Consider the following 26,934-nt stretch of genomic DNA (forward strand, 5'->3'; position numbering starts at 1 on the left):
CGCGGCATGTGGGATCTTCCCGGACCAGGGCTTGAACCCGTGTCCCCTGAATTTGTAGGCAGATTCTTCACCACTGCGCCACCAGGGAAGCCCAGGAACAAGTAACATTCTTAATGTATCAAAATGGCAAATATAAAAAGTGATTGGGAATTCCCAGGCGGTCCAGTGGTTAGGACTCAGTGCTTTCACTGCTATGACCCAGGTTCAATCCCTGGTCAGGGAACGAAGATCCTGCAAGATGTGCAGTGCAGCAAAAAAAAAAAAAAAGAAAAGAAAAAGCGTGTGTAGTTGAGGTCTATACTGATGGGGCTTTTTCTGTAGACTTGCATGGTTGGAAATGCCTCACAGAGTAACTATGTGGTTTCCTTTACTCACAGGACTAGATCTGTGGAGAAGAAGTACAAGACAGAGCTGCTAATAAACTGTGAGAAACCTGTCAAACTTTTTTAATCTTAGGTATTGGCATATGCTAACTGTTCTAGGGTATGATAGCTTAGGAGTGAACATGATTTGAACTTAATGCATGTTTAGAGGGTGTCTAAAATTCAGAACCAGGCAGATCCATCTCCTGACCCTAAACATGGTTGTACAGTAAATTGCTTGAGGAAACTGGTTCTCAAAGCCTACAGGAGGGGAATTTTTTTTAAATTAATTTTATTTATTTATTTTTGGCTGCGTTGGGTTTTTGTTGCTGTGCGCGGACTTTCTCTAGTTGCGGTGAGCAGGGGCTACTCTTCGTTGCAGTGCGCGGGCTTCTCATTGCGGTGGCTTCTCTTGTTGCAGAGCATGGGCTCTAGGCGCCGGACTTCAGGAGTGTGGCTCGAGGGCTCTGGAGTGCAGGCTCAGTAGTTGTGGCGCACAGGTTTAGTTGCTCCGCGGCACGTGGGATCTTCCCGGACCAGGGCTCGAACACGTGTCCCCCGCATTGGCAGGCGGATTCTTAACCACTGTGCCACCAGGGAAGCCCAGAGGGGAATTTTTGAAGTGTGTCAATGTTCCATTGGAGATCAAAGAAGCCCAACTAAAAAAATTGTGGACTGTCACAACTATGGATTGAGCAAAAATTCTTTTTTGAAAGGGCTATTTTGAAGATTATTATTCTAATACTGGAGAAGCTAAGGTGATTGGCAGTGGAATGAATCAGAACGTGTACAATTCCTTAAAAGTTTATTTATTGACTTAAATAATTTTGTCTATAATAAAGCCCTTTACACTTTTCCGTAAAAAAAAAAAAAAAAAAGAGAGAAGACGTGTATACACGCAGAGAAAAAAACCACAAGGAAATGCGTCTCCAGGTCATGACCTGTGAACTGATTCTAAGGGTCATTTTTATTCTTATAAATTTGATTTTTTCCCCAAATTTCTTCAATATACATGTATTATGTGTATGATCAGAAAACAAAGTTTATATGTAAATAAAAGAACATCGAGACTTCAGTGGAAGGGGGCCAAAGGGTATTCAAACAGTTTTCAAGAAGAAAGACCAATAGTAAGAACACGTTCCATTTCAACCTCACCGGTTATCAAAGAGCAAGGTGCTGCTCTCAGCTGAGGGCGTTAACAGCCCCGCCAGGCAGACAGCAGGTGTGGTGTCCGGGGCCCCCCAAGATGTTTGCATTTGAATTTCTTTTAAAATAAGAAAAATGAGTATGATAATGAATCAAACCGAGATTTTATCTATCTTTTGCCAATGCAGTTGTCCAACAGAAATTTCCCTATTTGTCATGGAGGAAGGGCCTGAGACCCGCCCCAGGGACGCTGGAGGAACAATGGGGGTGGACACCTGGGATCATCGCCGTGGCACCCAGAAGCAAGCCCGTCTGGACCCAGCTCGGAGCAGCGCCGGCCTCCAGGACCTGGACGCGCCTGACCACTACTGACGGTTCTCCTCACATTGAGACGGTATTACTTTGTTATCACACAACCAAAAATATACTAAAACGATGCCTTAAGCTGTTCATTTCCTTTATCTCAAAACTCTCACTTCTAGAAATCTACTCTAAGACAACGTTAAAGAAGGATAACGCAAAAAGATGCTATATGAAGAATGACTTGTAACAGTGAAAACTTGGAAATAATAACTTCTGCATCCAACAAAAAAACAGCTAATAGAACATCACGCCCCCACCCAGAAGGACAGCTCCAAAGCCAGTGAGGCTCCGTGGGAAAAAGAAGTCCTGCTATGCAGGTAAGCAGGGGAAAAAGATTAGAATGTTGGACTGTATATACTGTGTTTAATGTAAAAATGCAATATCAAAAAGCAGAAGGTAACATACCAAAGTGCAAAATGCAATTTTATTAAGAATTATGGGTGTTTTCCCCTTAATTCCGTATTTTCTGAAATGTGGTTATTTTGCCTCCATAGTTTAAAAAGTATACTAAAAAGCATTTCATAAACTCTAGCACTTTATACAAATGTGAAGTATCATCACTGAGAAGGCAGCTTATATCTGCTTAGAACTGAGCAGAAATGACACGAATCCCAGATGAACACCGTCTTTTTCCTTCTCAGGGGAGCACGGGGCCCAGCTCCTCTCGTAGGGCTGACCTACGTGGTACCTGAGCGGGCCTGCAGGTGGCCTCGCCAGCCGGGGTGGAGGTATGCTTCCAGACACCTGTGTGCCAACACTGCACCCTGGAGGCACACCCCTGTGTCCTCCCAGCTTCCAGCATGGACGAGGTGGCCAGGCATGAGGCTGGCATGTTAGGACCCAGCTATGCGGATGCTGGGCCAGGTTCCAAGACAGCTGCGCTGTCACTAACAACATGACTCTGCAGCAGAGCTATGTGAGTAAAGCGAGTCCAGGAAATTTGCTTTTTCCCAAAAAAGCTTATTCTCCTCTCCTGGAATATAACTTTCACTTAGAAGTAATACTGTTCATAATTCAGTTTTTTTTTTTAAATTATCATTCTAAACATAAGAGTTTACAAAGGAAATTCCAGATCGAAATCACACCAGGAGGCTGTCCAAGGACACATGACTGACATACCTCTTTTTCATACGCAGGGAAGATCTGTCCCCCCTCAGTGACTTCCAAACCCATCAAAGAAAAGAGGACGGAAAAAAAAAAAACAGGACGAAGGTATATCCTCAAACGCGCTCAATTCTCCTCTCCTACGGTGGATCCCTTCCCAGGAGGTGACAGCCTTAAGAGGTGTTTCCAGGTGGGCAGGTGGGTGTCTCTCGCACACATGAGTTAATTTCTGGGGTTGCTGCCCATGGGGAACTCCTGCCGGCCAAGGGCGGGACCACGCCCAGGAGCTCAGCCACGTCTAGGGCATCGACAGGGCCCACGCTGCTCCCGCCAGAGCCCCCTGTGCCCAGTAGGCTGCCAGGCACGTAGCAGGTGCTCAGCAAGCGCTTGTCGAACTGGATGGCAAAGGGCTTCTCCCCGCTGTGGAGCCTGCGGTGCTCCGCCAGAGGGCCGCTCCAGCCGAACACCTCGCCGCACTCATGACACTTAAAGGGCTTCTCTGCGGAGTGGGTCTTTTGATGTTTAATGAGACAGTGATTCTGGCTGAAGGCCCGGCCGCACTGGCCGCACTTATAGGGTTTCTCCCCAGTGTGGACGCGCTGGTGCACGATGAGCGACGAATGGCAGCTGAAGGCCTTCCAGCAGCGGCTGCAGTCGAAGGGCTTCTCGCCGGTGTGGATGCGCTGATGCACAATCAGGTAGGAGTGGGAGCTGAAGGCCTTGCCGCACTCGTTGCAGCGGAAAGGCTTCTCGCCGCTGTGGACGCGCTGGTGCACCACCAGGTACGAGTGGCAGCTGAAGGCCTTGCCGCACTGGCTGCACTTGAAGGGCTTCTCGCCTGTGTGGGCACGCTGGTGCAGCGTCAGGCGGGAGCGGCTGCTGAAGGCCTTCTGGCAGTCGCCGCACTGGAAGGGCTTGTCCCCGCTGTGGAGCTTCTCGTGCACCGTCAGGGACGAGTGGCAGGCAAAGGCCCGGCCGCACGCGCCGCACCGGTAGGGCTTCTCACCGGTGTGGATCCGGCGGTGCCGCGTCAGGTGTGTCCGCTGGTTGAAGGCCTTGCCGCACTCGCCGCACCGGTAGGGCCTCTCGCCGGTGTGCACGCGCAGGTGCATGCCGAGCAGCGAGCTGCAGCTGAAGGCCTTGTCGCAGGCGCCACACTTGTAGGGCCGCTCGCCCGTGTGGACACGCCGGTGCACGTTCAGGGATGAGTGGCAGCTAAAGGCCTTGCCGCACTGGCCACAGAGGAAGGGCTTCTCGCCGGTGTGGACGCGCCGGTGCTCCAGGAGGTTGGTGCTCCAGGTGAAGGCCTTGCCACACTCGCCGCACTTGTAGGCCTTCTCTCGTGCGTGCCACTGCCGGTGCAGCGCCAGGGCCGCGCTCCGCTGGAAGGCCTTGCCGCACTCGCCACACGCGAACGGGCCGCTCCCGGCGCCTGGGCTCTGACGCTTGGCTCTGCTGGACTGCACACTCCCCACGCAGCCGTCCGGAGAGGCTCCTTCTGTGGGAAGGCTGGGCTGGGCCAGGAGGGCGCACCTCCGGCCAAGAGCCTCCTCAGACACCGCATGGCCCCATCGGTGCTCCTCTGTGGGACCGTCCCTGGTGCTGGCGGCCTCACATCGTGACAGAGCAGTCGCCGGGCCCCCCTGGGCACCCCTGTCGCCAGGACCCGGGCTGTGGAGACCGGACCTCGCCAGCCCACCTGCGATCGGCTCCCATGACGGTTCTTCTTTGTAAACGCACAGCTGCTGAGACCACAGCTCCTCCACCTCAGGCCCCGGCTCCCGTTCTGGTTCTATAAGAAATGGAGATACTACCTTCTGAGAACAGGCGGAGGTGCGGCGCTGGGGCTCAGGGCTGAGATCTGCCGGGAGCACAGGTAAGTGCATGAGACAGAGTAGAGACCAGCAGGGGGAGAGAGAGAGCGCATGCTCAGGGCAAAGCAGACAGGCCGCGAGCAGGGGAGAGGAGGAAGAAAGAGGAAAAGGAGCCTTGGAGAAGCCAGGGGATTCTGAAAAGAGCCGGGGGGCGGGGGGGGGAGGACGAGGACAGAGGAGCAGGAGGGGCACTGAGCAGGTGCGGACGGAGCAGAGCAGTGGACTGCGGAAGGAAAGCGGGCCCCATGGGGCGGTGGGGTGGGGCTCCACATCCTCCCACTGCGTCCCGCTCACCTGGACCAGCCCCTCCAGGGACAGCTCTAGGTGCCCACCATGGCTCCTCGCCTCGTTCCAGGTGAGAGATCACGTCTGGCTTGCAGACGGGAGGCCCTGCACGAAGGGAGAAAGTGGCGTGGCTCTGGGCGCTGTGCTCTCCAGACCCGGCCCACAGGCCCAGCAGCCCTGAAGTGGCCCCAGCGGCCTGAGGCACGGAGAGGTGTGTGCCAGCTCCAAGGAAGGAGGCCTCAGACATGGAACCCATATTGACGTGTGTACTCTGAGGACCCCACAGATACTGACATCCCCTATCTAGGGCAGGCTGGGCTTCCAGGGCCCTGTCCACCCCCTCCCTTTCCTCTGGGCCCCACCCCGGGACGAGCCACACTTCCAGGCAAAGATGCCAGTTGGTGCCACAAGGGCCTGGGGCAGATACCACAAAGGAGACTCCGGAACACATACAGACTGGTGGATGCCCAGACTGCGGCCTCCTCACCTTGGGAGCCATCTTACCCAGGGCAAGAAGGTTCTGGTAGTTCTCCAGCATCACATCCCGGTACAGGGCCCTCTGAGGGGAGTCCAGCTGTCCCCACTCCTCCTGGCTGAAGTCCACGGCCACGTCCTTGAAAGTCACCAACTCCTGGAATGACACACATGTTCTCTCTCACCCAGGATGTGAGTCAGTTCACTTGCGTTTTTGGGTGACTGAGGACCTCAGTAGCAGAGATAACCTTGGGTGACCTCCTGAGCGCAGAAGATAGGGCTGTAGACACCATCTGTCCTACAGCCCTGACGCACACACCACAACTCGGCCAGGAACTGCCACGCGGCCTGGCCTGGGAGGGCCCAGCTAACTGGGCAGCCTGCATGTAGGTGCTGCAGTGGGGGCACAGGCTGAGGCCATAAGTTCTGGCCAACTTACAGAACTTGAAATATAATACAAAGAGCCCAAAACCCTATTCAAGTCCCATCACTGCAAAAGGCCCCAACCCCAGACAGGAAGCCCTCACTGCACCCTAAGGAAAGACCCTGTACTGCTCTGTGTCCTTCCTGCTTGCCCCCCACTTCTTCCCGCCAGACCCCTGCTCCCTTGCCCTCCTGGGGCCACATCCCAGCCCACCCCTCGCAACCTGCTCCCACTTTCCCCCAACACTGGCCCCTGGTCTCAGGGTAACCCCCCCGACTCGGTCACTCCGGTTCCAAGTGTCCTGAAAGTCCCAAATGACTTCCCTTATGTGACTCCTGCTCTGGAACCCCAGTATTCTGCCGGCCAGGGCTTCTTACCTCTCCAGCTGGGCACGCCAAGAGGCTGGAGACCCAGCGCCTGTCCCATGAGAAGAGAACAAAGAGCAGCCCAGGCCACATATAGTCATGACAGGGATGCATTAGAAGATAGGCAGGGACTTCCCTGGTGGTCCAGCGGTTAAGACTCTGCACTCCCAATGCAGGGGGCCCGGGTTCGATCTCTGGTCAGGGAACTAGATCCCTCACGCCGCAACTAAAAAGATCCCACGAGCTGCAACTGAAGACCCTGCACGCGGCAACGAAGATCCTGCTTGTCGCAAATAAGACCCAGCACAGCTAAATAAATAATACTAAAAAAAAAAAAAAAAAAGGGCAGACCGTTGCGGGGGTGGGGGGACACAGAAGTGGTGGGGCAAGCAGGTCCTCAGCAGTAAAGTGAACTGGAGTCAGGGAGGAGCGGGGTTGGGGGGGAGGCTGCAGTGGCCAGAGTATGAAGATAGATATCTACCCCAAGGTGACAGCGTCTGCATTCTGCAGCAGGCAGCATGGGAGGAAGGCAGGAGGGAGACAGGGGCGTGAACAGGTTCTGAGCATGGGCCCAAGGAGTGACCTGGTAAAAAAAAAAAGCAGCCTGGTAAAAACTGGGTTTCGGGGCTTCCCTGGTGGCGCAGTGGTTGAGAATCTGCCTGCCAATGCAGGGGACACGGGTTCGAGCCCTGGTCTGGGAGGATCCCACATGCCGCGGAGCAACTGGGCCCGTGAGCCACAACTACTGAGCCTGAGCGTCTGGAGCCTCTGCTCCGCAACAAGAGAGGCCGCGATAGTGAGAGGCCCGCACACTGCGATGAAGAGTGGCCCCCACTCACCGCAACTGGAGAAAGCCCTCGCACAGAAACGAAGACCCAACACAGCCAAAAATAAACATAATAAATAAATAATAAATAAAAAAATTAAAAAAAAAAGCAAAAAAAAACTGGGTTTCGAGTTCTGTTTCTAGGCACAAAGGGGTAACGGAGAACAGATTTGCCCTCTTACCTCAAACAACTAGTAAACTGGGTAAGATGTATGAAACACTGGTCAATTTCCAGACACCGGACAAAGGACAGCTCAGAACAGAGACCCCTGAGAACAAACAAAGTGAGCCCTATGAGAGCCTCACCTTCCCACATGGAAGCAGTCCCCGATCACAGTGCAGGGAGTGGGAATCCAGACAGAGCTTGTGGTCCAAGGAGTTGAGGAGACAGAGAACAGAGTTTGGGGAGACCAGGAAACTAGAATTTTCAGGGCAACATGCCAGAGCAGAAGGAGCCACACAGACTTGGAACTCTGGATGTGCTCAAGATTGACTGAGGACTGACAGGAGTGTGCCTGTGAGGAAATGACCCCAAACCAGGGAAAGAAACAGCAGAAAGAGGTGTATGCAGGACAATCACTAAAACTCAAACAGGGCTGGGAACAGTCTGTGCTCCAACCGGCCAGAGAGAATGTCCTCCTGCTCTATGGGACACCGAGTAAAGTCCCCAGAAGGATGCTGCTTCAGCAGTGGGGTAAAATTAGCCTGAGATTAAAGACTTCTCTGGATCCACCTTAACAAAACCTAAAAGTAAGCCTTGGAAGGATCCAACTGACACTAAGTAATTTCACTGCATCGCAGAACATTTAAGGAATTAAATCCAACACTCAACAAAGTAAAATTCACTCCGTCCAGAATCCAATCAAGTAACTAAAAGGAAAAAAGTTAATAAAATCAGAAGAATGAAGAGTATCATAAAACAGTATTTGTTTACCTCAAAAGAAAGCGTTAAGGGTGAAACAGAATAAAAAAAGATACAAGACGTAGAAAACAAATAGCATAATGGCAGATATAAACCCAGCCATATCGATAATTATGTTAAATGTGAATAGTCTAAATATCCGAAGTAAAAACTAAAGATTGTCAAATTGAATTTAAAAAGTAAGGCCCAGGCTTCCCTAGTGGCACAGTGGTTAAAAATCCACCTGCCAATGCAGGGGACATGGGTTCAAGCTCTGGTCTGGGAAGATCCCACATGCCGCAGAGCAACTAAGCCTGTGTGCCACAACTACTGAGCCTGCACTCTACAGCCCGCGAGCCACAACTACTGAAGCCCGTGCGCCTAGAGCCCATGCTCTGCAACAAGAGAAACCACCACAATGAGAAGCCCACGCACAATGAAGAGTAGCCCCCACTCACCACAACTAGAGAAAGCCCGCATGCAGCAATGAAGACACAAAGCATCCCCCCGGCAAAAAAAAAAAAAGATATCCAGGAAATTCTCCACATATTTAGAATTAAACAACACACTCCTGAATAATACATAGTTGAAGGAGAAATTACAAAAAAATTAGAAACTAGTTTGAACTGAAAAAAAGGGAAATACAACAGAAAATTTGTGGAATATAGCTAAAGCAGGACCTAGAGGTAAATTTATAGCACTGAATGCTAATGAGAATAGGTGTCAAATCAATACCTCAGTTTCACCCTTAAGAAAACAAAGTAGTATACACTGATGTGTATAAAACTGATGACTAATAAGAACCTGCAGTATAAAAAAACGAACAAACAAACAAAAACAACTAATACTAAACTTTCTTTGGGTTATTTGTATGGAAATATGTTAATATAAATGTTTCAGATATTACATGAAATTTCTAAAAATCTTATATGTTCTGGTATAATGTTAAGTCATAATTCTAGTTATTATTTTAAAATGTATATCTCAGAAATAACTAAATTTCCTTGTTAATTGCATTATTATGAACTTTCATCAAATCTTTAACCGTGGTCATTTTTAAGTCTTTTGTCATTTACAGACAGTTTTGGGTGTACTCTGATGCTTTCACAAAAATGTTCCTATAAAAGGGTTTCATCTTCAAGGAATTCATGGAAAAGACTCTGACAAGTACAGGTTTCTGGTAACTGACTATACTGCTGAACTGAATGAATAAGCATTTTCAGAACTCTAATGGAAAACTGATGAATTCATAAAAGTGCTAACAAAAGATCAAGATGAAAACCAAAAATTAATTACATGGGACTGAGTGAACTGATGAGGATGATTATAATTTTTGTGACTTTCTGTTTGAATAAAAAATTAAAAAAAAATCCCACAAGGACTGAGGCAAAAAATATACAAATTAATTTTCACTGCAAAGTAAAGGAGCTGTTACAGTGGAGGATTACTGGACTGAATGTCAATATTATGACATAGTATGAGTGTGTTTCGTGTTTGGTAATTGCCATCATTGTTGCTTTTGTTGTGGTCATCCATTTACAATGCTTGGTGTCAGTTTATTTACCTCTTGTAAAAATAAAATACAGTGTGTGTTGTGAAAAAAAAAAGAAAAAGAATTCACTGGTGTAGGTGGAGTGATATTTGCATAATTACTCATGTAGATTTGATTGTATATTTATTTAATTATTTTGATTAAACAATGCTACTGGAAAAAAAAAAAGTGCATACTTAGCTGTTAGCAGGGTTGAAGCTCTTGATGGTTGGTAAGACCTGCCTGAATTTGGACATTAGCATTTTATGCGATGAATTAAAAGCAAAAAATCATTTCAAAAAAAAAAAAAAAAAGAAGCCAAAGTAGGTACCTCCCTGGTGGTCCAGTGGTTAAGACTCCACCTCTGGGGCTTCCCTGGTAGCACAGCGGTTGAGAATCTGCCTGTCAATGCAGGGGACACGGGTTCAAGCTCTGGTCTGGGAAGATCCCACATGCCACAGAGCAACTCGGCCCATGAGCCACAACTACTGAGCCTGCGCATCTGGAGTTTGTGCTCCGCAACAAGAGAGGCCGTGACAGTGAGAGGCCCGCGCACTGCGATGAAGAGTGGTCCCCGCTCGCTGAAACTAGAAAAAGCCCTCGCCCAGAAACGAAGACCCAACACAGCCAAAACTAACTAACTAACTAAATTAATTAATTAAAAAAAAAAAAAAGACTCCACCTTCCAATGCAGGGGGTGTGGGTTCGATTCCTGGTTGGGGAGCTAAGATCCCACATGCCTGGGGCCAAAAAACCAAAAACATAAAACAGAAGCACTACTGTAACAAATTCAATAAAGGCTTTAAAAAAAATGGTCCACATCAAAACAAAAAATCTAAAAAAAACAAAAAAAAATAGAAGCCAAAGAATGGAAATAGTAAGAACCAGAAATTGATGAAAAAGAGCACAGAAAAGCAATAGAGAAAACCAATGAAACCAAAAGATGGTTCTCTGCAAAGACCAATAAAATCAATAATTAAACATATATTTACTACATGACTCAGCCATTCCACTCTTGGGTATTTATTCAAGAGAAATTAAAACACACATCTGTACCTGTACTCCAATATTTATAGCAGGTTTATTTGTAATAACCTAAACCAGGAAACAACCTAAACGTCCATCAGTTGGTGAATGGATAAACAAATTGTGGAGCACATATGCAACAATGTTATGTGCTGAACTGTGTCCCTCCAAATTCATATGCTGAAGCCCTAAGCTACAATACCTTAGAATGTGACTATATTTGAAGACAAGGCCTTTAAAGAGGTAATTAAGGTAAACGAGGTCATTAGGATGGGTCCTAAAATGGTAGGACTAGTGTCCTTATAAGAAATGGAAATTTGGACACAAATATGTACAGAGGGGAGAACGTGAGGACACAGAGAAGCACCATCTGCAAACCAAGGAGAGAAGCTCAGAAGAAACCTACGAACACCTTGATCTTAGACTTCTAGCCTCCAGAACTATGAGACAATAAATTTCTATTGCTTGAGCCACACAGTCTGTGGCACTTCGCTATGGCAGCCCTAGGAACCTAAAACAAATGGAATATCACTAGACAATCAATAGGACCAAGCTACTGATTCAAACAAGGAAATGAAGTCAAAAGCATAATGCTAACTGAAATAAGTCAGAAACAAAAGACTACGTATCTTATAATTCCACATGAAATTCTTAAAAAGACAAAATTATATTGGATGCCAAGGGGGCGGGTGCAGAAGATGGACTGCAAAGGGGCATGAAGGAACTTTCTGGGTAATGGAAAAGTTCTACATCATGATTGTGGTGCTGGTTACACAATTGTATACACTTGCCAAAACTCACCAAATCCTACATATATAAAATTGGAGAAATTTACTGTGTATAAGTTATACCTCAATAAACCCGATTCAAAAAACCCACCGGATTTCAGGGAGATGAGAAGGTGGGAGTGAGGACACATGCTGAGAACGTGCCCATAACTGAGGCATGCAGGGATGAAGCATAATGGTGATGGCACTGGCAGAAAGGAGGAAATGGGCAGAAACAAAGCTCCAGAGACATCACAATGCGGTGCTGGCAAGAGAGCACTGTCAGAGGCTACGTGGCTTCAGTATGGAGGTGTCAACAGGCAAGAGCATGACAGGATTTGAGCCTGGCACAGGACTTTCTGAGGGGTATTCCCAACCCACCAGGAAAAGCCCATGTCTGGTGTGTCTTCATTTTGCAGGACAGGAAGCAAAAGGGTGTGGGAATCAAAGGCAGATGTGGAGGGGCTTCTCTGGTGGCACAGTGGTTAAGAATCCGCCTGCCAATGCAGGGGACACGGGTTCAAGCACTAGTCCGGGAAGATCCCTCATGCCGCGGAGCGACTAAGCCCCCGTGCCACAACTACTGAAGCCCGCATGCCTAGAGCCTGTGCTCCGCAACAAGAGAAGCCACTGCAATGGAAGCCCATGCACCGCAACGAAGAGTAGCCCCCACTTGCCACAACCAGAGAAAAGCCCGCGCGCAGCAACGATGGCCCAATGCAGCCAAAAATAAATAAATAAACAAATAAAATAAATTTATTTAAAAAAAAAAGGCAGATGTGGAAATGAAACTAGCAGAGGAGTCAGAATAGATCACAGGGGATGTCCCAGCAGAGCAGAACCCTTGACGTAGTATGAGACTGTTGGGAGAGGAGAGTACTTTGGAGAGAGGACCAGTTACTCAAAGACCTGAGAAGCTGGTATTTCAGGAATAATATCTGTGCACAAGAAGGGGAGTACCTCCCGAGGGGGTCACTCTCAGACAGACACCACTTTTTCCTGAACCTTTTCAAGGTAAGTTGCAGACATCAGAACATCTGACCTTACATTCTTCAGCCTGTATCTCCTAAGGATGTTCTCTGACACAATCACAATGCCATAATCACACCCACGAAATTAAATATTCATACAACATGATCTAAGATACAGCACATTTTCAAATTTTCTCAATCTTTCTAAACGTCTTTGATAGAATTTTTGGATCTATAACCCATCAAAGATCATGTATTGCATGTGCTTGTCATGTCTCCCAAGTGTCTTACAGAACTACAGAACATTCTAACATTACAGAAGCTGGGCATATCTCACCATACATGTTTTACAGTCATTTCTACTTTTCAAGTGGTAAGTTAACAGAATTGCCAAATCCTAAAAAAATCAAAGGATTCTCAACCCTCCTGACCTTTCCCCACCTCACACTGTCTTTATCAAGTGCACCTTTCTAAACACTATGATGAGTGGGGGTGGTTTAGGTGGTGGAACAAAATGAGGAGCAAAACCCGAAGTCTGAAAAAGGAGGGATTTGCACCTCTCCCAGCTGCAGACGTGGCCCCAGGGCCAATTCCCTGTCGAGCCCACAGATCCTCTAAAACCCCAAGCTTTTCCATGAAGGCCCCATGTCAGGAGCTGGGTACAGAGGAAAAGCACACAGGGACGCACCCCCTACCATCACTCTGACCCCAGCACTGCAATGCAGCCCTTCCATCAGCTGTTCCACATCCTCTTACCTAATTCCATCCCGGAAAACTCCCCCAAACAAGGACCAACTGCCACAAACATCCCATGGGCCTGAGTGTGGAGATGAGTGAAGTGATCTCATGTGAATTGTCACCTACTTGCTTGGGTGGCACTAGAACCACTCATCAGAGCTCCCAGCACAGTGCTGGGCACACAGCACAGTCCTCGGCAACAGACGCATGGCTGGACTGAATCAGGCTGGAACATACACTCATGTTGAGGGCACACCCAGGCATCACCTGGACCTGTTCCCACGCGCAGAGCTTCCTGAGGACTGGAGAGCAGGCCCCCAGGTTGGGGGGGGGGGCGGTCCTTGGATGACTGAAGATTCTGGGCGGCCGAAGGAAGGTGCCAACCCTCCACATAAACAACGAAATGTTCAAAAAAGAAAAGACAGCCACTCACCTCGGACCTGCCTTCCAGGAGACCCTGACCCAATTTATCTTCTGGAATCTCTTTGAGGGGAAGAGCAGGGTCCTGAGACGACGGAGCTGGAAAGGAGAAATGAGTCAAGAGATTTGCTCTGTCCACAGCCACCAGGCACCCCCAGGACGGGGAGAATGAAGGGGAGGCAAGAAGGGAGCCCCAACTTCGGCACAACCTGATAGGGCATCGGGGCTAATTCTGCTACTCAGTGTGTGGGTCACTCCCGTTACGGAGGAAAAGCGCCGCCATTCCCGTCCCCATCATCCCCGGGGTGCCCACGGTGAAGAAGAGGAGGCCTAAATCCGGGGCGCTTCCGGGAACCCAACCCGCCCTCTCCGTGCAAATCCACAGGCCCACGGCTTGACGAGCCAACCGTACCTGCCTCCCGGGGCTCCGGGGCCTCCATGGCGCCCTCCTTCGGCGGCCGCCCCGGGCGGGGGCGGGTCGGGTCCAGCTCCCGGTGCTCAGAACCCTCGCGCAGCCCCGCGGGGCCGGCCCGCGCCCCGGGTCGGGGTCAGGCGGGCTCCGCAGGCGCCCCGCGCCCCGGGCTGTGCTCTCGCCCCATCGCTCGCCCCACCAGCCCGTCACTGACGTTGTCCGGGCCCGCGCGGGCCGGCCAGGCCTCGAGCTCTGCCGCCCGGCGCTGGGAGTCACGGGGGCGGCACACAGGCCTGGGGCTGACGGGCTGATGAACCGACGGCCGGCCGGACGCGCGGCCGAGCTGACCCACCTCACACAAGACCGCGGCCGCCACAAAAGAGCCCCTGGCGGCCGTCGCGAGACGTGCGCCTGCGCAGACCGGACGCGCACTACAACCCCCGGGAGCCTTTGCGCCGCGCAGGGGTGGACTGCATTTCCCAGAGGGCATCGGGGCAGGAGCCGCTCTGACGCCTGGCACGGACGAGCGTGTAACACAGTCTTCTGGGAAGTGTAGTTAAGGGGCCAGCGACCCTGCGCCCTGGCCCCGCCCCCTCTCCCACATTGCTGTGGAAAGCGCTTGCATCTCGGGGTGTGTGTGTGTGTGTGTGATGTGTGAGATGTGTGTGTGGTGTGTGTGGTGTGTGGTGTGTGTGTGCGCACGCCTGGTGGGTGAGTGTGGAGAGTTTAGGTTGGGTAAGTGTGGAACACTGAGGGTTAGTGACCTCTGTGTGAGATGGACAGAGCCGCACGGGCAGCTGCTGGGTCCTGACACTTGACCTACCAGTTGCCCCATCCCCAGGGATGGGAGTGGGTCCATTTCTCTTTGCTGGGAAGATGGCTTCCTTTGCTCGGGAGCACCCAGAACTGGAGGGAAGGGGCCCTCAGGAAGGCCTGCACTCGGCCCCTGGGCCTTTCTTCTGACAGAGGGGAGATGGGGTGGGGTAGAGTGAGGGTGGGGTTTGGGGGGAGGGGTCTGCAGACTCCCCAGTCTCCCCATCCTGGGTAGAGAGGCGGCCACCCTGAGGGTCCCGGAGTTCTGGGAGGGTGAGACCCCTACTGGGCTTGGCTGGGAACCTCCATGGTGAGGCCCGGGTGCTATGGGCACAGAAACAAGCACGAGGGTGGGGGCGCCACAGGGCTGGAAAGGGTGGCTGCTCACTCCCAGGCCTTGCTGAGTGGGGACCCAAGGCCAGGGTGGCAGGTACTGAGCGGCTGTCCAGCTCGAAGAAGGGAGCGAGTGCTCTGTGCAGTCCAGGGCAGGAGGGGCCATGGCATCCAGGGGCCTTACACTAAGACCCTCGCTTTTCAAAATTGAGAAGTTAATCGAGCCTGAGGAGAGGGTCGTGGGGACTTCTGATTCAGTCAGAAACCCAGCTTCTGAAGGGGGTCGGGGACGTGGCGGCGGGGGGTGTTCTTGTGGGCCTGAACCCTTAACCTGTGGGGTGTGATGCCACCTTGGGGTAGACAGTGTCAGAATCCAGTCGAATCTTCAGACACCCTACTGGGGTTGGAAACTTGCTTGTTATCATGGGGAAAATCCTCCACGCATTTGGTGACCAGGAGCGTCAGAAGTGAAGTGTTGTCTGTGAAGGGAAGGGAAAACACAGGGAAGAAAGACAAGTCGGGTACAACTGGGTTTTTTCCTACACAGGAAGGAACACACTGAGTTTTCCCCTTTACACCTCCTTGGGGGCCAGGGGCAAGGCGGGGTGGTGGTGGTGGTGGTATCTGTGACCTGAGGCTCAAGGAGCAGGACACACACTGGCCCCCAGGCAGGAAGCTGTTGGCATGGTGGGCAGGAGGGGGCGTGTCCCTGGGGGCAGGTCCAGAGCCCAGGCTCTGCAGGGAGTGGGCAGGAGCCCTTGGGTTGGAGGGTGAGGGCAGAGGGGGTTCTGATCAGACGTAGGTTTTTTTTTTTTTTTTAAAGGAACATTTTTTTAAATAGATCTTTATTGGAGTATAATTGTTTCACAATACCGTGTTAGTTTCTGTTGCACAGCAAAGCTAATCAGCCATATGCATACACATGTCCCCATATCCCCTCCCTCTTGAGCCTGCCTCCCATCCTCCCTATCCCACCCCTCTAGGTCATCGCAAAGCACCGAGCCAATCTCCCTGTGCTATGCTGCTGCTTCCCACCAGCCAACTGTTTTATACTTGGTAGTGTATAAAAGTCGATGCTACTCTCACTTTGCCCCAGCTTTGCCCTCCCACCCCATGTCTTCAAGTCCATTCTCTATGTCTACCTCTTTATTCCTGCCCTGCAACTAGGTTCATCAGTACCATTTTTTTTTTTTTTAGATTCCATATATATGCATTAGCATACAGTATTTGTTTTCCTATTTCTGACTTACTTCACTCTGTATGACAGACTCTAGGTCCACCTACTTCAGTACAAATAACTCAATTTCCTTTCTTTTTATGGCTGAGCAATATTCCATTGTATATATGTGCCACGTTTTCTTTATCCATTCATCTGTCGATGGACATCTAGGTTGGTTCCATGTCCTGGCTATTGTAAATAGTGCTGCAATGAACATTGTGGTGCATATCTCTTTTTGAATTATGGTTTTCTCAGGGTATATACCCTGCAGTGGGATTGCTGGGTCATATAGTAGTTCTATTTTTAGTTTTTTAAGGAACCTCCATACTGTTTTCCATAGTGGTTGTATCAATTTACATTCCCACCAACAGTGTAGGAGGGTTCACTTTTCACCACACCCTTTCCAGCATTTAATGTTTCTAGCTTTTTTGATAATGGCCATTCTGACCTGTATGAGGTGATACCTCATTGTAGTTTTGATTTGCATTTCTCTAATAATTAGTGATGTTGAGCATCTTTTCATGTGCCTCTTGGCCATCTGTATGTCTTCCTTGCTGAAATGTCTATTTAGGTCTTCTGCCATTTTTTAACTGGATTGTTTGTGTTTTTGATATTGAGCTCCATGAGCTGTTTGTATATTTTGGAGATTAATCCTTTGTCCATTGTTTCATTTGCAAATATTTTCTCCCATTCTGAGGGTTGTCTTTTTGTCTTGTTTATGGTTTCCTTTGATGTGCAAAAGCTTTTAAGTTTAGTTAAGCAAGTCCCATTTGTTTATTTTTGTTTTTATTTCTGTTACTCTAGGAGGTGGGTCAAAAAAGATCTTGCTGTGGTTTATGTCAAAGACTGTTTTTCCTATGTTTTCCTCTAAAAGTTTTATAGTGTCTGGTCTTACATTTAAGTCTTTAATCCATTTGGAGTTTATTTTTGTGTATGGTGTTAGAGAGTGTTCTAATTTCATTCTTTTACATGTAGCTGTCCAGTTTTCCCAGCACCATTTATTGAAGAGGCTGTTTTTTCTCCATTGTATGTTCTTGCCTCCTTTGTCGTAAATTAGGCGCCCATATGTGAGTGGGTTTATCTCTGGGCATTCTATCCTGTACCATTGATCTATATTTCTGTTTTTGCACCAGTACCATACTGACTTGATTATTGTAGCTTTGTGGTATAGTTTAAAGTCAGGGAGCCTGATTCCACCAACTCCGTTTTTCTCTCTCAAGATTCCTTTGGCTATTCGGGGTCTTTTGTGTTTCCATACGAATTGTAAGATTTTTTGTTCTAATTCTGTGAAGAATGCCATTGGTAGTTTGATAGGGATTGCACTGAATCTGTACATTGCTTTGGGTAGTATAGTCATTTTCACAATATTGATTCTTCCAATCCAGGAACATGGTATATTTTTCTGTCTGTTTATGTCATCTTTGATTTCTTTCATCAGTGTTTTATAGTTTTCTGAGTACAAGTCTTTCACCTCCTTAGGTTTATTCCTAGGTATTTGATTCTTTTTGTTGCAGTGGTAAATGGGAGTGTTTCCTTAATTTCTCTTTCTGATTTTTTGTTGTTGGTGTATAGGAATGCCAGAGATTTCTGTGCATTAATTTTGTATCCTGCAACCTTACCAAATTCATTGATTAATTCTAGTAGTTTTCTGGTGGCATGTTTAGGATTTTCTATGTATAGTATCATGTCATCGGCAAATAGTGACAGTTTGACTTCTTCTTTTCCAATATGTAGTCCTTTTATTTCTTTTTCTTCTCTGATTGCTGTGGCTAGGACTTCCAAAACTATGTTGAATAAGAGTGGCAAGAGTGGACATCCTTGTCTGGTTCCTGATCCTAGCAGAAATGCTTTCAATTTTTCACCATTGAGTATGATGCTTGCTGTGGATTTGCCATATATGGCCTTTATTATGTTGAGGTAGGTTCCCTTTATGCCCATTTTCTGGAGAGTTTTTATCATAAATCGGTGTTGAATTTTGTAAAAGTTTTTTCTGCATCTACTGAGATGATCATATGGTTTTTATTCCTTAATTTGTTAATGTGGTGTATCACATTGATTGATTTTCGTATATTGAAGAATCCTTGCAATCCCTGGGATAAATCCCACTTGATCATGGTGTATGATCCTTTTAATGTGCTGTTGGATTCTGTTTGCTAGTATTTTGTTCAGGATTTCTGCATCTATGTTCATCAGTGATATTGGTCTATAATTTTCTTTTTTTGTGATATCTTTTTCTGGTTTTGGTATCAGGGTGATGGTGGCTTCATAGAATGAATTTGGGAGTGTTTCTCCCTCTGCAAATTTTTGGAAGAGTTTGAGAAGGATGGGTGTTAGCTCTTCTCTAAATGTTTGATAGAATTCGCCTGTGAAGCCATCTGGTCCTGGACTTTTGTTTGTTGGAAGATTTTTAATTATGGTTTCAATTTCATTACTTGTGATAGGTCTGTTTATATTTTCTAATTCTTCCTGGTTCAGTCTTGGAAAATTGTACCTTTCCAAGAATTTGTCCATTTCTTCGTGGTTGTCCATTTTATTGGCATATAGTTGTTTGTAGTAGTCTCTTATAATCCTTTGTATTTCTGCAGTGTCAGTTGTGATTTCTCCTTTTTCATTTCTAATTTTATTTATTTATTATTATTATTTTTAAATTAATTTATTTATTTTTGGCTGTACTGGGTCTTCGTTGCTGCATGCGGGCTTTCTTCCTAGTTGTAGTGAGCGGGGGCTACTCTTCGTTGCGGCGCACAGGCTTCTCACTGTGGTGGCTTCTCTTGCTGCACAGCATGGGCTCTAGGTGCATGGGCTTCAGTAGTTGTGGCTCACGGGCTCTAGAGCGCAGGCTCAGTAGTTGTGGCACATGGGCTTAGTTGCTCTGCGGCATGTGGGATCTTCCCGGGCCAGGGCTCGAACCTGTGTCCCCTGCATTGGCAGGCGAATTCTTAACCACTGCGCCACCCGGGAAGCCCTGAGATTTTTCTTGTTTCTTGAGGTGAGATTGAATTGTTATAAACTTCCCTCTTAGAACTGCTTTTGCTGTGTCCCATAGGTTTTGGGTCATTGTGTTTTCGTTGTCATTTGTTTCTGTTTTTTTAAAATTTCTTCTTTGATTTCTTCAGTGATCTCTTGGTTATTTAGTAGCACATTGCTTAGCCTCCATGTATTTGTGTTTTTTTACAGTTTTTTTCCTGTAATTGATTTCCAATCTCGTAGCATTGTGGTCAGAAAAGATGCTTGATACGATTTCAATTTTCTTAAATTTTCCGAGGCTTGATTTGTGACCCAAGATATGATCTATCCTGGAGAATGTTCCATGTGCAATTGAGAGGAAAGTGTATTCTGCTACTTTTGGGTGGAATGTTCTATAAATATCAATTAGATCTATCTGGTCTATTGTGTTATTTAAAGCTTGTGTTTCCTTATTTATTTTCTGTTTGGATGATCTGTCCATTGGTGTAAGTGGGGTGTTAAGGTCCCCTGCTATTTCTGTGTTACTGTTGATTTCTCCTTTCATGGCTGTTAGCATTTGCCTTATGTATTGGGGTGCTCCTATGTTGGGTGCATAAACATTTATAATTGTTATATCTTCTTCTTGGATTGGTCCTTTTATCATTATGTAGTGTCCCTCCTTATCTCTTGTAACAGTCTTTCTTTTAAAGTCTATTTTATCTGATATGAGTATTGCTACTCCAGCTTTCTTTTGACTTCCATTTGCGTGGAATATCTTTTTCCATACCTTCACTTTCAGTCTGTATGTGTCCCTAGGTCTGAAGTGGGTCTCTTGTAGACAGCATATATATGGGTCTTGTTTTTGTATCCATTCAGCCAGTCTGTGTCTTTTGGTTGGGGCATTTAACCCATTTACATTCAAAGTTATTATCAATATGTATGTTCCTATTACCATTTTCTTTATTGTTTTGGGTTTGTTTTTGTGGGTCTTCTTCTTCTCTTGTGTTTCCTGCTTAGAGAAGTTCCTTTAGCATTTGTTGTAAAGCTGGTTTGGTGGTGCTGAATTCTGTTAGCTTTTGTTTGTCTGAAAAGCTTTTGACTTCTCCATCGAATCTGAATGAGATCCTTGCTGGGTAGAGTAATCTTGGTTGTAGATTTTTCTCTTTCATCACTTTAAGTATATCCTGCCACTCCCTTCTGGCCTGCCGAGTTTCCACTGAAAAATCAGCTGATAACCTTATGGGGCTTCCTTTGTATGTTATTTTTTGTTTTTCCCTTGCTGCTTTTAATATTTTTTCTTTGAATTTAATTTTTGTTAGTTTCATTAATATGTGTCCTGGTGTGTTTTTCCTAGGATTTATCCTGTATGGAACTCTCTGTGCTTCCTGGACTTGGGTGACTATTTCCTTTCCCATGTTAGGGAAGTTTTCCACTATAATCTCTTCAAGTATTTTCTCAGACCCTTTCTTTTTCTCTTCTTCTTCTGTGAACCTGATAATTCGAATGTTGGTACATTTAGTGTTGTCCCAGACGTCTCTGAGATTGTCTTCAACTCTTTTCATTCTTTTTTCTTTATTCTGTTTCTCAGCAGTTATTTCCACCATTTTGTCTTCCAGTTCACTTATTCGTTCTTCTGCCTCAGTTATTCTGTTATTGATTCCGTCTAGTGTAGTTTTCATTTCAGTTATTGTGTTGTTCATCTCTGTTTGTTTGTTCTTTAGTTCTTCTAGATCTTTGGTAAACATTTCTTGTATTTTCTCAATCTGTGTTTCCATTCTATTTCTGAGATTCTGGATCATCTTTACTATCATTACTCTGAATTCTTTTTCAGGTAGATTGCCTATTTCCTCTTCATTTATTTGCTCTTGTAGGTTTTTATCTTGCTCCTTCATCTGTGACATATTTTTTTGCCATCTCATTTTTTTCTTTTTTTTAATGAGTGGGATTGTGTTCCTGTCTTACTGGTTGTTTGGCCTAAGGCTTCCAACACTGGAGTTTGTAGGCTATTGTGTAGAGCTGGGTCTTGGTGCTGAGATGAGGAACCCTGTGAGACCTCACTCAAATGAATATTCCCTGGGGTCTTAGGTTCTCTGTTAGTCCAGTAGTTTGGACTCGGATCTCCCACTGCAGGAGCATCCCCCCAACCCTGGGCTCGTGAATCAAGATCCTGCAAGCCCCATGGGGTGGCAAAAAAAAAAGAAAAATAACAAAGTAAAAAATAAAATTAGAAAAGGAAACTAACAGATATGTTAGAAAGAATGTAAAAATTAAAAAACAGATGAATCAACAACTGGAAGGTACATCAGTACCACAATAGTAAAAAAGAGGAGGAGGGAAAGGAAAAAGAAAAAGTGGGGGGTGGGGAGGAAAGGCCTTGGATGTGCAGAGTGGGGCCTAAGCAAGGGTGAGGTTTGGGTGGTGGGCAGGGCCAATTCTCAGTACTCACAAGGCTGGAAAAGGCCCTGGGGGTGGGACTTAGGCTCAAGGAACAGAAGGGGCCCAGGGTGCCCCCCACCTAGGTCTCAGAGAGCCTGGGACCTCACCTGGGAGCCCAGCAGGCTTCCTGGACTCAAGTGGGTGGGGCAATCACCCTCCACTCCTCTCCTGCTCCTCCTGCAGGGCCCCTCCTGCCTGCCTCTCCTGATCTCCCTGGCCTCCCTCCTATGCCCCCAAGGACCCACGCAGCCTGGAGGGGGCTTGGAGGGCAGGGGACCAGCCTGGGAGCTCGGCAGGCTCCCCATGCCCAAATGGGTGGGGTTAACGCCCTCTGCTCCTCTCCTGCTCCTCCCTCAGGGCCCCTCCCGCCTGCCCCTCCTGATCTCTCCAGCCTCAGGGGCGCTGATCTTGCCTGGCCTCCACTTACGTCCTACCGGTTCACTTTGGGGTTCCTCTCGTCTCCTTGGGGGTCAGAGTCCCCCACCAGTGCCCGGCAGGCACCCTAGTTGTGCGGAGATGCTAACTCTGCGTCTTCCCACACTGCCATCTTGACTCCTCCCTCACAGGAACATTTATTTATTTATTTATGGCTGCATTGGGTCCTTGTTGCTGCACCAGCTTTCTCTAGTTGCAGCGAGCAGGGGCTACTCTTCGTTGTGGTGTGTGTGCTTCTCATTGCGGTGGCTTCTCGTTGCGGAACACGGGCTCTAGGTGTGTGGGCTTCAGTAGTTGTGGCACACGGGCTCAGTAGTTGTGGCTCACGGGCTCTAGAGCTCAGTAGCTGTGGCACATGGGCTTAGCTGCTCCGCCACATGTGGGATCTTCCCAGACCAGGGATCAAACCCGTGTCCCCTGTGTTGCCAGGCGGATTCTTAACCACTGTGCCACCAGGGAAGTCCCCAGACGTAGGTTTAACAGGCTTGCCTGAGAGGGTCAGGGCCAAAGCCAAGGACTGGAGAAGTGAGGCCAGTGGGGGTATGGTGACTCTGTCTGGGGAGCCAGTGCAGCAGCAAGAAGCGCCAGGGTCTGGGGTGGCCGGGAGGGTGTAAGTGGAAGGGCACAGCCAGCTCTGTCAGTGCTGCTAAGAGATCAAAGATGAGGACAGAGAGGTGACCTTTGGCCACAGGGAGGTGGAGGGGCTCCTGATGGGGCCCAGCCCCATCCCCCAGGAATGATGAGACGAGGTCCATCCCAGGGGTCAGTCGAATGGAGACCCCGGCTCAGCTGGCAAGAGAAGGGGGACCCCGAGGACCCCTGCATGGGCAGCGTGCCCGTCTGCGGCAGCCCTCCCTGCTCTGCCCCATCTGTGGGTGGAAGGGTGATGCAGAGTGGTGACTGGCCTCAGCTGCCCAAGGTTGGGGAGCTTGTCCCATTGAGAGCCGAGGCTGGGCCCTCGGGGCACACACAGATGCTGGCATGCCTGATGCCCCACCTGGGGCAGGTGGGGGGCGAGGGGCCCAGCCCAGACTGGTCAGAGCTACTCCAGGCTGCTGACGCCAGGACCAGGCAAACAAAGCCATTACCAGGTAATGAACTCATTACTGAGGTCAGGCAAGGTCAATACCGGGTAATGAGTTGCCCCCCACAGAGCCACCTGACCCAGAACAGTTCCCAGGGAATGCCTGGGTAGCTAGAGCCACCAGGAGGCCACGGCACAGTTCCAGGCCCTGGTGGGCAGGGGGTGTTCAGGGGCAAGGTGTGCCCGAGTCCAGCGCCCACAGGAAGCCCCGTTCCAGCACTAGGATCCAGAGTGAGTCACTTCCCCTCTCTGACCCTGTCTTTTAAGGAGGGACCTCAGGCCTCAGGCCTCCCCTGGCCGCTGCACGCCCTCCTGCCTCTGTCGCCTCTGCGCCCTCACCGTCTCCTGGCCAGCAGAGACTCGTCTTGGGCTCTGACAGGGGTGGGGGTGGGGTGGGGAGAGACAGGCGAGGCCACAGGGACCACCAGTGGCCCGTGAGGCAGGATGAAGCTGCCCAGAACTGTGCTGAGCGATGGCTTGAGCCAGACCTGCCGGCTTAGTCCACCGAGGTCCCACAACATGGCCTGCACTCTGGGGGTTGAAGGGCACCATAGCCTTCCCTTCCCTAGAGCCCAGAGCCCGCGGTCCAGGCCCCTGCCAAGATGGCTTGCTCACCCTCCAAAGGCCCAGCCAGTCTGGCCAGATGGAGAGCACAGCCCCTACCCTAGAGCCCCGGGCCACACCACCCCTTCCAGGACCAGCTCCAAAACTAACCCCCATCCCACCCGGTGGGTGGCCTGCATGGAGGTCCTGTCCCCCTTGGGCCCTTGCCTGGTGTGCCCCACCCCCCAACACAGGCCCTCAGATCCTGCCGGCTTCAGGACCGCCACCTGCCTCGCCACGTCCCCCGCTTTGCCAAGAACCTGGTGGGCCTTCAACTGCAGAAGACAAACACCTCTGTGCCCTCAGCACCCACGCTCCCCCTACCTCGTGTGGTTGGGGACCTGGGGACCTGCATTACCAGATGCTCCCCTGAGGACTGTGGGCTACAGTCGAATGGCTGCTCCCTAGCCGCCCCCCCCAAGGCCACCAGAGCTCCTCCAACACGCAATGCCCTCTTGGCTCCCGACTGCCCTCAGGCTCTGGGAAAGAAAACCTCCCGCCTAGGTGGCTGCCAGGGTTTAATTGCAACAGAGTGCAAGGGTAACCACAGGGAAGTCACAGGGAGTGACCACCCCCTTCTCTGGGCAGAGGCTGAGTCCAGGGCGGTCTCTCCTCCCTGAGTTAATGAGCAGCTACTCGCCCACCTTGTCTGGTGGGAGGGCTGGCCTGAAGGCACAGAGCCCGGCCGGCCGGGGACAGCCCGGGTGGGTCGGTGGCTTCCCACAGACACGGCTGGCCTTGCCCCTGGCACACAGAGAGGGACGGGATTGGGGAGTAGCTGGGCCTGTCAGCGCCCCCATGCAGGGAGCCCCCTGGCAGGCTGGCTTCAGGGCTGTGAGGAACTTCCGGGAGGACCTGGAAAGCAGGCCTGTGTGCAGCCCCCCACCCAGCAGCTCTGTCCCCTGAAGGGACAACAGCCACTTGGCTCTGACCAGCCAGCTCCGGCCAGGGCACTCCAACCCGGCTCCGCACTGCAGGCCTCACCTGCGCCCTGGCCTCTCCACTGATGAACATGGGGCCAGGGTCACCACAACTTGCTTCCTGATGCTCACTGAATTTGACCTCTGGGGATCAGAGTCGTGCTGACCACCCCTGCCTGTTCGCCCCAACCAACACATCTGCAACACCCCTCAGGACCCATGGGGTCCCCAGGGCCTCCCCTCCCAGTCTGTCTTTGCTCCTATCACACCCCCTCCTTCGGCCTCTGTCTTCCCCAGGCCCAGGCTGCCTGGGCAGCCCACTCTAGGCCCTCCTGGCTCTCACATCCCTAACTGCTGGTCGGCAAATCTGGAGTCCCTCCCACACCCGCTCCCACTCTCTTGGCCTCCCTGCTGTCCCCTCCTGGGGACCTGAGGGCCTCCTGCATTTCACAGGTAAGCCTCAGAGAGGGCAGAGCCCTCGGGTCACACAGCCGGGCTCCAGCAGGCCTGGGGAGGAATCCAGGGCTCTTGTGTCAGTCGTACTTTAATTATGGAGGGGAGGGTGGTGGTGGGTACGGTTAACAAGGCTCTAGGGAGCAGCAGAGCCACAGGCTGGAGGTCCTGAGGGGCCAGGTGACTCAGCAGGAATGGAGGGTCAGAGGGGTTGACAGAGCACCAAATTCTCCCCTCTCCCTGCACCTTCCAGAGCGACAGGCTCCAATGAATGAATGAACCGAGGGGATCCAGGCCTCTTCACAGTGGCCTGGGGCCAAGGCTGCCCAAGAACAGGGTCGACGGCACCCCCCAATCTCACACACACACGCACACGTAGGCACAGAGCTGCAGAGAGGGTAGGCCCCGGTGGGCCCTGGGGACACAGGCTCCAGTGGCTGTCCTGCCATCTGCCCTCCCAGCCCAGCCTGGATCCATGCCAGGCCCTCCCTCCCCACAATTTGCTGGGGAGGCCCCAGGGCATCCAGAGTCCTAACTAGCCCCTTGGGTGCCGTGAGCACAACATGTTGGCAGGGGATACTGCCTTCCAGAGAGGCCCACAGCACACTGCCCACGGCCCGGTGATGGGCACGGGCAGCAGTGCATGTGCCAAGGCACCAGGGTGAGAATGAATGGGGTGCAGTGGTAAAGTGGGAGGGACAGGAAAGCCAGCAGGGATGGCCGTGAGGGCCTTGAATGCCAGGCAAAGGAGGTGCACAGCTGGCCAGGGGTGGGGTGGCCCCACCCGGGACTCTCAGCCCCAGATTCATTCACCCAAGGACTTCATCCAACATCCAGCCCGCTCAGCACCACTGGGCCCGTACTCAGGATCCTACTGTGGATGGAGGTGGACAGAGAACAGAGCCATTTAATCATGATTGCAAGGGTGCTGTGGGGGAGGGGCCTGAGTTCCCTGGTAGGGGGTGAGATGGTCAAGGAAGGCTGCCCTGGAGAAGTGGGATGAGTGGGAGCAGCCAGGCGAGGGGGGAGCAGGGGGCACATTCCAGGCCAGACAAACAGCCTAGGCAAAGGCTTAGGGGGTGAAGACGGTCACTGGGTTAGAGGAGGAAGAGGACAGGGTCAGTGCACACAGCAGCGAGGGATGGGCTGGACCTCCAGCAGCCTCCTGAAGGCAGAGGCCCAGCAGAGAGCAATAGGGATCTTGAATTCAGGGGCAGAAGTGCATGTTGTGTGTGGGCTGTAGGGGAGCAGTGCAGAGATAGCAGCCTGGACTGTGGTATGGGAGGAGGTGGCCCCAGCCAGTGAGGAGGGCTTCAGGCCGTGACTACACCTGCCTTCCCCTGACTGTGATGGGGACTGTGGCTTTGAGCAGAGTATGTGAGCTCGGTTCCCCACTTGGGGTTGGGCGCTTCCACGTCCCCATCACCTCTGCCCAGAAGCCTGTTCAAGCCCCTTGTTGGGACCCACTGACAGCGCAGCACCGCGGGCAAGTCCTGCACACTCAAGCCTTTGGCGTCGTTCCCCCGGTTCCCCGGGGCCCCATTCGCCAAGGTTTCTGCCCTGCCGGGGTTCCGCGGGCCCCAGGCCAGATTCCCCGAGGCCTTGGTCGTTCCCACAGCCGTCCCGGAGGCCCTCTCCACGGAGCGTCTCCCGGGCCCCATTGATCGCTAGGCTACGGGCTGGGGCTCCGGCCCGGCCGGGCT

The 26,934-nt window shown here is 50.3% G+C and overlaps 1 protein-coding gene and 1 pseudogene across 1 annotated transcript; one reads left to right on the forward strand and one right to left on the reverse strand.

The window, feature by feature from the left end:
* Positions 1-287: 287 nt before the first annotated feature.
* Positions 288-411, forward strand: LOC137777066 (small nucleolar RNA SNORA18; annotated as a pseudogene).
* Positions 412-1,209: 798 nt separating this feature from the next.
* On the reverse strand, positions 1,210-14,386 carry ZNF74 (zinc finger protein 74). Its single transcript, XM_068563553.1, is given in 7 exon segments — positions 1,210-3,241; positions 3,244-4,767; positions 5,144-5,239; positions 5,639-5,765; positions 6,879-6,980; positions 13,591-13,676; positions 13,990-14,386. Coding segments are annotated over 7 exon segments (2,007 nt in total). The 5' UTR covers positions 14,018-14,386; the 3' UTR covers positions 1,210-3,197.
* Between the last annotated feature and the right edge of the window lie 12,548 nt (positions 14,387-26,934).

Source organism: Eschrichtius robustus, chromosome 14 (assembly GCF_028021215.1).
Source record: "Eschrichtius robustus isolate mEscRob2 chromosome 14, mEscRob2.pri, whole genome shotgun sequence".
In the NCBI taxonomy this organism is placed as follows: Eukaryota; Metazoa; Chordata; class Mammalia; order Artiodactyla; family Eschrichtiidae; genus Eschrichtius; species Eschrichtius robustus.